The 15,752-nt window shown below is 34.4% G+C and overlaps 1 protein-coding gene across 2 annotated transcripts in view; it reads right to left on the bottom strand.

The window, feature by feature from the left end:
- LOC145694517 (lysosomal alpha-mannosidase-like) overlaps positions 1–15,752 on the bottom strand; it is a 217,194-nt gene that overhangs the window by 14,256 nt on the left and 187,186 nt on the right. For both annotated transcript variants that reach the window (XM_081770839.1, XM_081770831.1), the window contains exon 15: positions 11,443–11,685. In XM_081770839.1, the coding sequence (XP_081626965.1) occupies positions 11,443–11,685 (243 nt within the window). The remainder of the gene's footprint in view (positions 1–11,442; positions 11,686–15,752) is intronic.

Genomic DNA, 15,752 nt, shown 5'->3' with positions numbered 1-15,752 from the left:
TCCTTTAAACGAAACTACTTGAATGTGCATGAGGCTTTTTGTACATTCAAATGAAACTGTATTTCCAAGAAAAAAATATTTCCATTCATCTTATCCATTTTCCTGTTCTCTTTTATTCTTTTTCTTAAATTTCCAAGCAGTGCCTATCAACAAAAGAAGTCTCGTTGATGAACTGTCGGATGTGTGAAAAGGCTTCCATTCAGAACGTCGACATCTATTAAAGTCTGACTGTTTTCTTTTTTAAATTTTCTCAATGATTTTTTAATGTCCTTGACACTTTCGGTTGTTTGAGCATTTGCAAATAACTTTTTGTGTTTGCAGTTCTTCTTGTTCATGCGTATAACGGTATCAAAGTTCCTTTCCATCTTCCAGCAACATTACAGACACCAACGCATTCATTTTCTGAATTGCGTAGCAGCGCTTATTTACTCGGTTTATTTACCAACGGAACATAAAAGTAACTTAATTATACGAGTCATCAGTGAGCTGTAAACGAATAATGATCAACCTGAGAGAGAGAGAAAAAATAATAAAACCATACAGCCAGAAACCACGTTTTGTGATGTTTTATACCCACCTACTCAGCTAAAATCAAGCACAGTTTTACCAAATCAATAAATGTGTGCTCTCTACCACGAGAAAGACAGAAAGAGAGAGAATTGAAAGAGGAAACTGTAAATATGAAAAGAAGTTTGTATTAGTTAACATTCTGAATTAGCCTAAACAATTTTTGATTTCGAAGTGAAAAGCCTAATATTTGCTAGGTTTCATATGTAATTCTCTAATAATATAACAATTATTCCTCATCACCAGTAACGCTTTTCCTAACCACAAAGAATGGTCCCAAATTTATATTAAACTAACATTTATAATGAATAAAATGTGAGAGAAATGTGAACCTAAAGAATCTAAAGAAGAAAGAATAAATCAAAAGATTTTTTTTTCATTGTAATGACAATGAAATGAAATATAATCTGTAATTTAACAACCAATGACTATTTAAGATGAAGGATATATATGATTAATAGAAGTGAATTATTATGATTAATTGTCGGATGGAAATCGAAGAATCCCGAGAAAACCCACAAATACGATATTGTGCGCCAAAAGACTCATATGACCTGCATTCGTATCAGAGATGAGATCTCTTCTTAGCAAAGGTAAACACTCTATTATTATTATTATTATTATTATTATTATTATTATTATTATTATTATTATTATTATTATTATTATTATTATTATTATTATTATTATTATTATTATTACATTCTTTTTCACTCTTATTTTTCTTTTATACACTTTAATTACTCTAAAATTCGACAGGTGCACGAGCACAGAAACGTCAAGGACAGTTAGAAAACGCCCCTGATCCTCAGAAGGACTCGAATGCTCCATTGCCAAGTTAATGCCTAAGTCCGCTCGAGAAGTCAATATTTTACACCGTAGGTGTTAAAGTTATTCCGTAATATTAATATACAAGTCTTTACTCGTTTATTCAATACCGAAATCTAATTGTCAATTAACACGTTCGTATTACATTTCGTTTGATGGTAGCAGGGACCAAATATCTTTATTATTATTATTATTATTATTTCGTTGCCGATTGAAATTGTAATCCTTCATAAATAACACTGCACAATCTTAGATGGCTAGTATGGAGTCGATACTGTTCACAGGTCTTGTCTATTCAGATAAAGGTAAGTTGACAGTTGGCATCAACATTTTCGTCAGATAACTAGTTAATATGCCCCTTCTTCATACTGGAGAAATATATTCATGCACAATAGCTATAAATCTAGTATATACACCCAGTTCAAATGAAGTATTATGTTCTATAATTCTTTGAAAAAGTTCAGTCATTTTGCCTGGTAATGCCATCTTGAAATATCAAGAAAATATTGTAAACACTGCATCTATTTCCCCTCTTATAACATTTTTTTTTAAACAAACGCTGGAATGTGTCAATTTACTTTTAATGAGGGATTTATCTACCTAACTTTTGAAAATTCAATGGTATTCTATTCTTGACAAATTTTGAACACTATCACTTTCATGAAGATATATATATCGGGTGTTTTAAAAATGGCGCCCACGAACCACAGAGCACTCTTCTGCAGATCAAAATAAAGCGAAAATGTATGATGAAATGCCCTCCGGGGCCTCCTTCAGACGCTACGGGGAATGAAAATTTCACAATGTGGCAACGTCGCAGAGTAACTTGAAGCCATTAGCATTACTTTACGAATACAACAAAGCAGTTAAATCGATTGCTTTACTAATAAGTGATGCCAGCATTAATCAATATCGACTTCAGTTGCCATATGGAAAGAATTGATATAACTATTTGATAGATTGATACATCTAATCTATGGATCTTTATTTGCGACGTTGCTACATAGTGCAATTTATGTCTCCTGGACGACGACTCGAAAGGTATATATATATATACATACATATATATATATATATATATATATATATATATATATATATATTGCTTTATTTTGACGTGTAGAATAATGTTCTGTGGTCCGTGAGCGCCATTTTTAGAACACACGATATATATATTTTATTTAAAATAACATGATAAGAAAGCAAGTTGAAAGTAGAAAACAAGTTCAAAAATTCTTTGGAAACGGGTCATTCGCTCTATCCTAATGATTAGACATACATAATCAGTTTCATTTTTACAATATGCTATCTGCAAGCACACGTCATTACAGAGTTTCAATTCAGAACCTGGATAAGATGAAAGGAAGAAGAGCGTCCTTAATGGAATGTTCCAATAACCATTCCACTACCTGGATGTTTTTCCTCTCATGTTATCTTAATCCGCATAATGAATGTGTAATGTTGGTTTCATAAGACAAAACGTTCTTAGAAACAATCAGAAGCGTTCATAAATTTTGACACCCTTCAATCCTTCTCTCCCGAGCCGAAATTTTAAAAAAAAAGTATTGTATCCGATTAGATCTGGTGAAGATCTATGTGTATACAAACTTTAATTGCTCTAGGTGATTCAATTCTATGTGAATGTGAACGAATATACCTATATACAAGATACATTCAATAAGTTTTGCATAGGTGGTTATAATATTGTTATTAGTTGCAATATGATGATAAAATTTGTTGAGATATGATCTTCACCTGAAACTTTATCATCATATTGAAACTAATAAAAATATTATATCCATCCTTGCAAAACTTATTAAATGCCCTTTGTATATTATTATTATTATTATTATTATTATTATTATTATTATTATTATTATTATTATTATTAAAGGTAGCAGAACCTTTTAATCTTGACAGAGGAAGCTCATCAGTATAGGCTAAAGCCTCAGATCTCTCGATAACGCTACGCAAATGCCAACGAGGCAACTGGGAAGTGTTGAGGTATTTAATAATATATTAAATTCAATCCCGGTGCAATAGCACAATAACACTTGAAAGCAAAGCCACAAGCAACAAATAATATTTAAAACAGGGATGCAAGTAAGCAACAAAATTTTACTAGCCCACATCTAACATCCCAATCCTGATTATTATACTCTTTACTGGTTTAATAACTCGGCCGCAGCGATGAAGCACTTGCCCCGGGCGAGTGCTTATTTGCATCCCTGATTCAAAATCACGCTACAAACAACTATGTTGAAATTCCAATGAATGATAAACTAAACAATATAAATTTCATCAAAATCACTAATTTAAGTGACTATGAAATAACATATTAAACGTCGTATCCGCGTTATGATATACTAGTAGTTTCCTCCAAGCCTTTGGATCATTGTGGTATACAACACCGTGTAAATGGGTTTTCTCAGGATACTTCCACAATATCGTTCCATCAATTCTTCCATCATCATTCACTTGCCTTTATCATTTGTCTTCCTTAGCTTAAAGGTCATATTTTTGGGACGTTCAACTGAAAGATTACATTTTATTTAATTTCATTTTAGGATCACTGTACGTTATAGTTTAAAATAGTACTTTATCAAACTTCTAATTACTTACAATTAATTAATTCTTAGTTTATTCACCAACTAACTTGCAGTTCCACAAATATAAATATGGTCTTACGCGCCTTGTCTTACTAGTAATAAACATCAAACTATGTTCATGTTCAGTATCATCAACACCAAATCTCAAACAATTGAAACAATACAGTTAGAGTTTGAATTAAATTGTCTCAATATTTGACTACAGAAATACACAAGAACTAATGTTCAAATCTAAACAATTGATTTCTTGTCTCATTTTAAAGTATTTAAATTAAGACACTGCAATCAAACGAAATGCCTACACGCTAGTGCAATCCGTTGGCATCTGGTAGGCAGCACATGTGGCAATATCTATTAGCGCAACTGTTAAATTTTAGGAATATGCGTTACAGACAATTTTAGGAAAATACGACGTTTGCATTTTATAAAGGTAACCAAGAAATTTCAGTCACTTTTCCACCCACCACCTTCGAACATCGATATGTCACCTAAGACGTACCTGAAAGATAAAAAAAATTGTCCCATTAGCATTGACGACCTTCTGCCAACGTTCTGGAAGGGTATGCGTTCCATCGCAGTAAAACTTGGTCGACCGTGAGGCGAAGAAGGTATCAAGTGCATTTTGCACCTCTACTAGGGGTTGGAACTGGCGTCGTCTAAGGTGATAGTCGAAGAAATGGAACAGGTGAAAATCGGAATGTGCAATGTTCAGGAAGTATGTCGTATGCAATAGTGTTTCCCATCCATGCCGTAGAATGGTGTCCCGGATCATCCTAGCCACGTGGGGCTTAGCGTTGTCCTGTTACAGGAGGTCTACTTTGCGATTCAGAAATGCTGGCCTCAGACTTTTGAGTTTTTCTTGTACAAGGCTCAACTGCTGGCAGTACACAGCTGCATTGATGCTCTGACCAGCTGGTAACAGTTTCCGATACACGATGCCCCGAGCAGTCCAATAAACACACATGAGGACCTTCTTTTGGTGCAGTACTGGTTTCGGTTGTTTTGGAACCGGTTCATAGGATGCCCGGTCCAGAGGATGCTAACCAATGATGACGGCGCCGTGGAGCTCCATACAGCACCCACTTCTGAACACCCTGTCCAGAAATGGCTCCTTCCTCAGACGACAAAGCAAAAAAAAAAAAAAAAAAAAAAGAACAGGTGTCTGCTCGCGTTGCCTTCTGGCTCGGAATCAAATCATGTGCAACTCATCGACCGAACTTGTAATGTTTACCAAGTTGATGCAGGTGTTGCCGAATGTTTTTCTTCACTCACACTGAATTGTAGTCACAGTTCCTCACATGCCTGGCCACTATTGGCCTCAACTGCTGCCTGAAGATCTTCATTTTGTGCATATGTTGGTCATCCGGCACGTGGTGCGTCTTCGAGTGTTTCGTCACAGTCCTTAAACTTGTTAAACCACCGTTGCACTGTCCGCGTAGTCACAACTCGCTCACCAAAGGCCTGGCATATCTTGCGCCCCGCTGCACCGGCGTTTGACCCCAGTTTGAACTCGTACAGCACACACACCCTTATGACACTCTGTGGAGGTCCCGTGTTCACTCTGTCCTTATGCAAGTTCACGTTGTAACTGAACTGCCACAACCAGGTAGTATGTTGGATATACCCACACCAATAACTGGCCTTCGCCTTATCTTCATTCGCATTCAACTCACGGTGTGAAAGCCAATGGAACACAGACCTCCAGAAAAATCGACATAACTTTCTTGGTTACCTTTATATAACTTATAAATACAAAGAATAATTTAGTTGTATAAATTAGGGAGTGCATTGTCTTGCGAATAAATTGTTTTCTTCATACCACCATAGAAAGAAAGATGAAAGGAAAGCGAGGAATAGGAAAATCTCAACTGATCGATAATTTGAAAAAATATAAAATATTGGGAGTTAAAAGGAGAAAGCTGAAGATCGTGAAACGTGGAATAAACATTTTCAGGTCTAAAACTAATTAAAAAAATCATTAGTCCCAGACCTGCCAAAAGGCATAATACGTAATAATAATAATAATAATAATAATAATAATAATAATAATAATAATAATAATAATAATAATAATAATAATAATAATAATAATAATAATAATAATAATAGTTTCTGAGCTCATCACTGCAAGCTTTCGTGTCCAAGTAAAGGTGTGTTAAAGAGGCATAATTTTCTCTTATAGGTGGACATTTTTATGTTAGTGTTGGTCTGATCCTTGAGACACTTTTCTCTACAATGATCTGGCTCAAATTCATTGTTCGTTGAGAGAAAAAAAGTGCTATAAGCATTTCGCAACTGACACAAACACCGAGCAAAAAGTATGGAATGTGTGTACAATTTGAGTGCAAGAATTGTGTACAATAATGCATATGTTCATCAGAAAACGTTTGAATAAAGTAATTAGTTTGGAAAACTGTGTTGTTTCGAGAATTTTGAACTGTATTTATTTCATTAACGAAATTGGTGTAAGTACAAGTATCGCATCATTAAGTTGTGTTCAATACTCTCGGAATTTAGAAGGTCACGTGTATGGGTTCCAGATAGTGTGAACACACACAAGTGGCTGTGCATCTGCTAGAAGTCAGATCACGTATGAGCTAAAAAAGATGGAGTAGAAGTAAGTAAACTTAATTCCATTTAGGAAACTCTCCTGCACCGCATCGGAAAAAGAGCTGCCCAAGCATATTTCGATTTTTAAAAAAAGACTTTAATGTGTGTACAGGTATGTATATAATTACATTTAAAACTATAAATGATTCTGGTTTCTATGTTTCTACGGAACGCCTCATTAGACACATTTTGCTCTTTCTCCGTTTTATTTGCTGCTCATGGTTTTGATAATGAACATTTAATAAAATTTGTAGTCGCTACTCGTATGATATTCGAAGTTATTTTATTAACAAAAGTCGTGTAAAATTAATTGCAATCCCTCAAATGAATTACAAAGTATGTATTATTCATTATCTGAATCTATTATTCGATATCCAACATGTTACTCGAATAATGTCAGCCATCTCACATCCATCACTCATTACTGAATACTTTCTATCATATGATATCCTATATCTGGCTGTTGTTATTTGGGAATTACCTATAATCCATTAGTTTGCACAGTATTAAGGAGTAGAGTGTGAACTATTAATAATATCATTACAGCCCTTTGGAGAAAATTAAACATAAAAACAAGCAATCAGAAGGGAAAAATAATTGCAGATTTTTAAAAATGAAATTGTAAGATAGCGAATAGCATATTTATTTACAAAATAGTATTACCAATTAGCTAAACTGAATTCCTAAAGATCGTCCACAGAAATTCCATTTTGTCTATATCGTTTAGGCTTTTCTGTGCAGACCGAATGTTTGTGGACCATAAGGTAACTGAGAATTATTCACAAAATATAAATAAAAACGTCACTCAATTTTCAATGTTCAGCTTGGAGTTGTAGAGTTTCTAATACAGTGTCTACTGTATTTCACTGTAAATTTTCCCTTTATTCATTTTATTTTAACATAATTTCTACTAAAGTTAGAAATTATTTTCTACTAAAATTCCAGGACATTAACGATATGTGCCTCCAATGTTCTCAAATGTCAACTTTTTTTTTTTTTTTTTTTTTTTGTGATGCATTGCTACTTTTATATTTAAACACAAATGCGTAATTTATTGCAGTTAAACGTTGTGTCAGATAAGAACTCACTTTCTTTTCCTCATCTTAAATGATAAGTTGTAGATACTTTAACCATTTTTTTTTTGTTAAAGTGATGTATATTATCTATTCTTTCAAACCAATTTTAAAATCATAAAATAACATCGACCAATGGAATTGTATATATTGCTAATAATTCTAAATTCAAGTTTCCTATTTTATAAAAATAGTAATCGTAACTTAACATTTTCTTTTCCATTTCTCCCTACATTCCGCAAAATTAGCACACTTTTGTTATAAGCATCAACGCTCAGATCAGCATATTTTTTGTTGTATTTTTTCTTTGGTTGTTCATCAAAATTTCCATCTTGACTAAGTAAAAATCGCAGCAATTGTGTAATTCGGGAGAGATAGTTTGTCTCCACCTCTTAGGAAAAGATAAATGGCTTCAAACTTTTTGCTTTCACTACGTCATTTACGTAGTATCATTACGTAGTATTGGTTAACTATAGTTCGTAACGTTTGATTCTACGAAATTGTATACAAAAGTGAAGATATTGAAGTATCCTAGCCATTGTTTGACAACATTGTTTCTCCAACTAATATTATATAGCACGAGTAGAGTTTCTAGGATAATAATTTGTATAATTAGTGTTTTTCTGACATTTTGAGGATCTTGTGTCATTGGCGTTGGGTCTGAGTTTGCCCCTGCCATATTGAAGAATATTTGTTGTGGTGCATATTACACGAAAGTTGTGGTTATTTGACACAGCAAGTATATCATATTCGTGTTGAAATCGTTTGAGGTCATAAATTTGAGGAAAAATGATCCAAAACTTTGATGAACAGAGAAAGAAAGAAAGAAAGCAAGCAAGAAAAAGAAAGAAAGAAAGAGAGAGAGAGATCCAGTGTCATGAGGAGGCTAGTTTAGATGACCTGCTTAGTCAACTGGTCAACTGAAACGGCTAACTTCCTCTCGTGATTCTACCAGAACTACAGAGAGCCCTCAATCAATATTGATGCCATTTCTGTTCTTAGCAAGACATTTTTGACTGCTACGGCAGTACAGAAATATAGTAGCAACATCAGCCTTTTCCTTGGCATGTTTTTTACTTAAGCTAACTGCAGTAGCAGTGATTTTCTATTGGTGTTTATGAACTGCAGCTAAATTCTCTGTGGATATAATCTTGATTTCTTCGGAGCACACCTAACAGAATCAGACAATACAAAACTTATTCCAAACATGCTAAATTGTCTGGATTTGTCATGTCTTTTGGTTTATAAGTTTTTATGATTATTTCAGAATTATATGGTATGTTCTAGGTTTTTTTGGCAATCCTCCCCCTACAGATGACCCCACTTCAGAACGTGATCATTAATATGTAGTCACTAAGTTCCAAACGTACTAATCCGTCTTAGTTCTATACTAAAATTAACGACATTTCAGTCATTTTCTTTCTTTGATTCTTAATCCGAAAATATGAATTATTACAGAACTTTTTTTTTGTTTTATTTTATGTCTCTGATTTGGTGTTCAGAATATCTTCTTTTCGTTGCTCTATAAACGCTTAATGTTTATTTACATTCAGCATTTAACATTCATGGGTTACAGTGTCATGCATATCATCCATAGCTGCTAAATTTACCTTACACTGACATTCTTTAGTTTTCATCTACGATCTTCCCCCGCAATTGTAATAATTTTCGTGAAAAAGTGTCTGTATATTTTGATAGGCATTTTCATTTGTATGTGAGTGCTATTTACTCCTGTTGGAGCGTATATGTGTTTGATGTAATATGTGTGTGATGCTCCAGATGATCTGCTCTTACAAGTTATCACAATTTACGTAAGTTATGCAAGTTACTATCGATTTGCATATGGAGTTCTTTGTATATTGTCTTCTGGATTAGGACATGCAATATTATCCATTATTTATGTAGTGTCGTTTGTATTGTACCTTAATATCTGAGGGAATCTTGATACATACATGTTTATTTGAAAGAAGTTATCATTTTAATTTGTAGAGAAATTTGGATGCTATGGCAACAAGCCACTTGGCTCGGAGCAAGTTATGCTATACTGATGATTAGTTTTCCATCTATATAAACAATATCACATCCATTTTTTATATCCGAATTAGGAAATTCTGTAGTTCTTATTATGTGGGAGAGCAAAGATGATTTGCCAAGATGCAATATATTTTTAACTGCTATTATTTATGAAGTTCAAAATAGTCATTTTGAAAGCTAAACAAAAATAACTTTCCTTCGATTTCTCTTTCCATTCATAAGGATGTTCCAATTCAATGAAAACAATAATACGAAATAAAGCAGCTGATTTTCTAATTTAAAATATTTGTTCACATCTTGAAATTAGTTTTTTTTAAGTAGCTTATCAATAAAACTAATATAAAACGTTTCAAATTATTATCTAAGAACAAAAGAATAATATTATCTCGATTTATTTAAAATTGTGGATTCTGTGTATGAAGTTCTAATTATTATTATTATTATGAACAAATAAGTTTATTTTTAGGATTTTAAGAACAAATGTGAAACTAAATAATGATTATCAATTTTCTCATATAACAATCTCTCAAAATTCAAGTCCACGGTTTATATCTATGTAATATTATTTAATGTTCATTCGTAGCTCACTCTCACAATTGCTCTGCGAACTTCTCATGTTTCAAACCTACATTATAGAAAACGTCCATGAATATGCGTCGAATATTTTACAACACGTTTATATTTTACTTATATTCTTTCTCATATATCCATTAGTATAATTTATTTTTACTTTTAAGCAGTTAGTTATACAGGAATGCAGGCAAATAATACTTCTCTCTGATATTGTGGAGTTCAGTAATAAACGGGCTCGTTTTCCGTGTCATTTATAGCCATTCTGGTATATACTGTCGTCCAGATAAATCACTACTCCTGAGTAAATTATTTCTAGTTTTGGCTTACGAGAAGAATTGAAAAATGGCACATGTGTTGTTCTGTCTTTGTTTCAGAACGATACATTTTCATGTAGTCTATCCACTAATATTCCCATTTGTCACACATAATGCCACATCTGTCTGCAATTCGTGATTTATCACGTTTTGTAAAAGAATCACCAACATATGTTTCTGGTATTCGTGAAAACTAGTACAAACCTCATGGTTTACATCTCTAAAATATCTATATAGACAGGACTTTCCTGGGTAATAGTTTCGTTTCGTTCGCACGTATGATTCAAAAGTACCGATGCTCCAAAGTTTAGGTTGTGCGACTTTCCGGGAACATTCTTTCATTGAGAATGCCATTACCTTTGAAGTTTATAGTCAACCTCTAACTTTTTATTTAAAAATGGAGACTGAATGAATAATGTCAGTAGCAACAGCAATATGCTGGAAACATATTACTCGATTTCAAATTATTAGGCGTTCGGTTTTAAGCTTTTATAAAATTAATTAGAGAAATAAAAGATGTAATGTTTGTGTCCTAAATGAAAGCTTTGATCATAACAAGATTGTTACCACAAGGGTTATTTGCACAATTACTTTGCAGCGTATTCCTGCGACTGGAATGAATTGTGGGGAATATGTTTTCTTCAGAAGCCTAGTAATGTTAAGAAGCCCAGTAATCATTTTTGAAGATGCATAAACATGAACAAAATAGATAAATAGTTTGAAGCGACAAACTCATTTCTTAAAACTATAGTGAAAAATAAACTTGCTATTGTAGCACTGCAATTTTTAAAATTACTTATATGTACATTGAGAACTAAAAGTTTATTTACTTACCTGCGTATTGTATGTGTCGAACCATTCCTCCTGAGATAGAGTAGTAGCAACGAAGGAAGGCCAAGGAGCAAGAACTGTCTCTTGCGCTCGAAGCCTGTATCTCACGGTTGGATTTACGCTATCTCCAGAAGAACCCAACTGAATTACATGGCGTCCACGGACCACTAAACCATCACCAAAAGCTCGTTCATTCAAAGGCTCACCTACGCCAAATCCGTCGTCGTGAAGAAGACGTCTATGGAGCTAAAATATGTTTATAAATATAATATGTTCAGAATTAAATACTTATTGAACTTCAATTAATAGTATAGTAGCCTCTTGACTATCTTTGTTATTATTTTTAAAGAAACGGTGACAAAAATTGTGTTTAGTTGTGTGCCTTTCGCCAAGAAATTAAACTTATGACCTGAAAGTGTCAACAAGAAACGGGCACATTTCAGACACTAGAAGAATACAATAAACTCTGCCTGAGTTTTGGAAGACAATAAAACCGAAGTACATAAAATTCATCGTAGCAATGTAACCAATAGCAAATTGTGCACTTTTCCGAAAAGATAAAGAGTTATTTACTGTAGTTATGGATGTGCATATAATATAGCATTTATTTAAAATTTGATTGTAATCTCTATTCGTAGAAAGAGTAAAAGATGAATGGCACAAGTCATATTGTGTAGTTATGTATAGAATAATTTTTACGTATGTAATTTATGTCTGTCTAGTCTAATATGTTATTACACGTGCAACATTAACTGCAGCAACAACAAGAGGAAGAGAACGACACAAGTAAAATTGTCAGATTTACTCGCTCTCTAATAAAACTGTATGGAAAACTTTAAATAATGCGGTTATTTTTGCAGTAGGCAAACGATGAAAATATGAATGATTCATAGAATAACAATAAGAAAATAACAAGGTTGCTCCGTAAAATTTCTTGCGATAGGGTAAATAGTCTAGCGGAATAAGTATGTGAAAACTGCCCCCAAGCATATCTGCACCAAATTTACAGTATCGATTAACATTTATGAGAAACTCAGTTTCCAAAAGTTTCAGTCCCCCAAGCGCTTTTGGAAGGGTGCTAGAAGGGGGGAAGGAAAATTAAAATTATTTTATTTCTTCTGAACGGCTGAACCGATTTGCATGAACAAAGATGTTAGGTGATCTCAACAAGAGAAAAGTCGGAAAATATTTTTGGAAATTTTTGGTTGTTGAAAATTGAAGTAATTTTTTTGGGGAAATTTCAAAAAAAAAAAAAAAAATAGTGGAAGACTAACTGGGACACCCACAATTTTTTGCCAGTTTTGTCTTGAGAGGGTCCCCAGAGCAACATATATTTTTTTCATTTTCTTTGCAAGTGTACCTCATAGTGAAAAAAGGCAAATGAACATAGGTCAGCATCTACGTGGTATACGTATGATACACACTGTACACCACTAGGATAACCAATACCTTTGAATGGGGGGGGGGATGAAGTTGTTATAACATTGGAATCTTATGATAACAAATATTTTTTGTCTTAATGGTAATTGGTCTCTGAAGATGAACGGGGTTGTTGACCCTATTCGCACCTCCCTTGGCTACGCCACTGCTGTACATCAACTGAAATTATACATTCCAGCATTTTGTGTTAATTTTGCATATAATCAATGTTCTGTGATATATATAGATTTTTGTTTAGTAATTGTTCTTGTTTTGTAACAGTTGGTTAATAATATGCCTGTTGTTAATAGGTATTTATGTGTTTAGTTTTTTTGATGGTATTACTGTATATGTGTGTTTAATATGATCAAATAAAGAATGAATTAAAAGAAATTAATCCTCATCACTGTTTTCGTCCACTACTGGAACAATTTCGTTCTCGTGAACAGAACTTTTGGCTGCCGTCCTCACGTTGCTGCTATTGTGTATTATTTATCATATGCGAGATACTTATCGAAAATCATACCATCTGAAATACTCAGTAAAATATTCACGAAAACCGAAATTGTTCCTGTAGTGGATGAAAACAGTGATGAGGATTAATTTGTTTTAATTCATTCTTTATTTGATCATATTAAACACATATATACAGTAATCCCATCGAAACAAACTAAACACATACATACCTGTTAACAACAGGCATATTATTACCAACTGTTACAAAACAAGAACAATTACTAAACAAAGATCTATATACAGGGTGCAGCAGCGCTCATAGCGTAATTTGATTTGCGTAATACAATGACGTACTGCATGCATGCGCGCCAGCTCGTGTCGCATTCGTGTACTAATGAGCTGCCATTTCGAGTTTGTCAGTGATATGGAGCGGTGGAGTGCACAACATCGTACCTTTGCTGTTGAAATTTATTTCAAGAATAATAACTCTGTTATTGCTACCCAGCGTCTATTTCGGCAATATTTCAACTTGGGACGTCATGGGAAAGTTGTTCCAAATGGACGGACAATTGTGAGGTGGGTACGTGCATTTCGAACAACAGGTTCTGTTTGCAATGGCATACCGGGAAAAGTGAAAGAACTGTGCGGACACCAAAAGTCACGGAAAATATTTGTGCTGCAATATTGCGTAGCCGAAAAAGATCTGCTCGTCATTCGCAAACTGTGCATCTGTCCGATCGCTCATTCAGGAAAATATTGCACGAAGATCTCCATTTTCACCCATATAAGCTGAAGATTATTCAGGAAATTAGGCATCGCGATTGGGTTTCACGAGAAACATTCTGTTTAACCATGCGTGATCTCCTTCGCCAAAATCCACAAACGTTGCACACCATCCTGATGTCAGATGAAGCTCATTTCGAGTTATGTGGATAAACTCGAATAAACAGAATATGCGATTCGAGTGTTGTAAACCTGCATGAACTGCACATCAAGCCCTTGCACAGTTCTCGTGTCACAGTGTGGTGTGGAGTTGCTTCCTTTGGGAATATTGGCCCTTACTTCTTTGAAGATGACAGTGATGTGGTTGTAACTGTTACCAGTGAACGCTACCTAAAGAGCTGCAAGACTTCGTTCTTCCCCAATTAGGTATGGTCGATGTGGATGTGGAACAATTATGGTTTCAACAAGACGGAGCGATCTCTCATACAGCCAGAATTTGCATGGACTTCTTGCGACAGACATTTCCACGTAGAGGAATTTCCCGTTTTGGTGACATCTCCTGGCCGCCTCGCTCACCTGATCATTCATGCCAGACTTTTTACTTTGGGGCTACCTGAAGCAAGAAGTGTTCCGAACACGTTGTGCCACCATTCCTGAGTTGAAGGATCGGATCAGAACTGCCGTCGGCAATGTCCCAGCCAATACGTTACGCTGAATTATGGAAAGTTTCCGACGCCGCCTAGGTGAATGTGTTGTGCAGAGGGGGCATCATTTGACATGAGTCATATTCAAAAAGTAATCCAATCAATGGACAATGACTTACACATTAGTAAATGGAGGTAATAAATAAATTAGTAAATGACATAAGAGGTAATAAATAAATTACAGTTACTGCCTGATGGTATGTTTTTAGTATCCTACTATGAACGCTGCCGCACCCTATATATCACAGAACATTGATTATGTGCAAAATTAACACATTAATGCGGGAATGTATAATTTCAGTTGATGCACAGCAGTGACGTAGCCAAGGGAGGTGCGAATAGGGTCAACAACTCCCTTCATCATCAGAGACCAATTACCATTAAGACAAGAAATATTTGTTATCATAAGATTCCAATGTTATAACAACTTCATCCCTCCCCCATTTAAAGGTATTGGTTATCCTAGTGGTGTACAGTGTGTATCATACGTATACCACATAGGCCTAGATGTTGACCTATGTACATTTGCCTTTTTTTCACTATGAGGTACACTTGCAAACAAAATGAAAAAATGTATGTTGTTAGGGACCCCTCTCAAGACAAAACTGGCAAAAAATTGTGGGTGTCCCAGTTAGTCTTCCACATTTTTTTTAAATTTCAAAATGTTTTTGACTTCAATTTTCAAACCCCAAAAATATTTTCCGATTTTTCCCTTGTTGAGAACACGTAACATCTTTGTTTTCATGCAAATCGGTTCAGCCGTTCAGGAGAAAAAAAAAATAATTTCAATTTTCCTTCTCCTCCTAGCACCCCTCCAAAAGCGCTTGGGAGCTGAAACTTTTGGAAACTGAGTTTCTCATAAATGTTAATCGATACTGTAAATTTGGTGCAGATATGCTTGGGGGCAGTTTTTACATTCTTATTCCGCTAGGCCCTTTGGTTACATTAACTCAAATCAGTTGCTACCAAGTCGCGTCGTTTGCAGGGAGTGCAATTCTTTTATTCAACCAC

Source organism: Thermobia domestica, chromosome 1 (genome assembly GCF_964235325.1).
Source record: "Thermobia domestica chromosome 1, izTheDome1.hap1.1, whole genome shotgun sequence".
Classification (NCBI taxonomy): domain Eukaryota; kingdom Metazoa; phylum Arthropoda; class Insecta; order Zygentoma; family Lepismatidae; genus Thermobia; species Thermobia domestica.
This window is presented reverse-complemented; position numbering and strand designations above follow the sequence as displayed.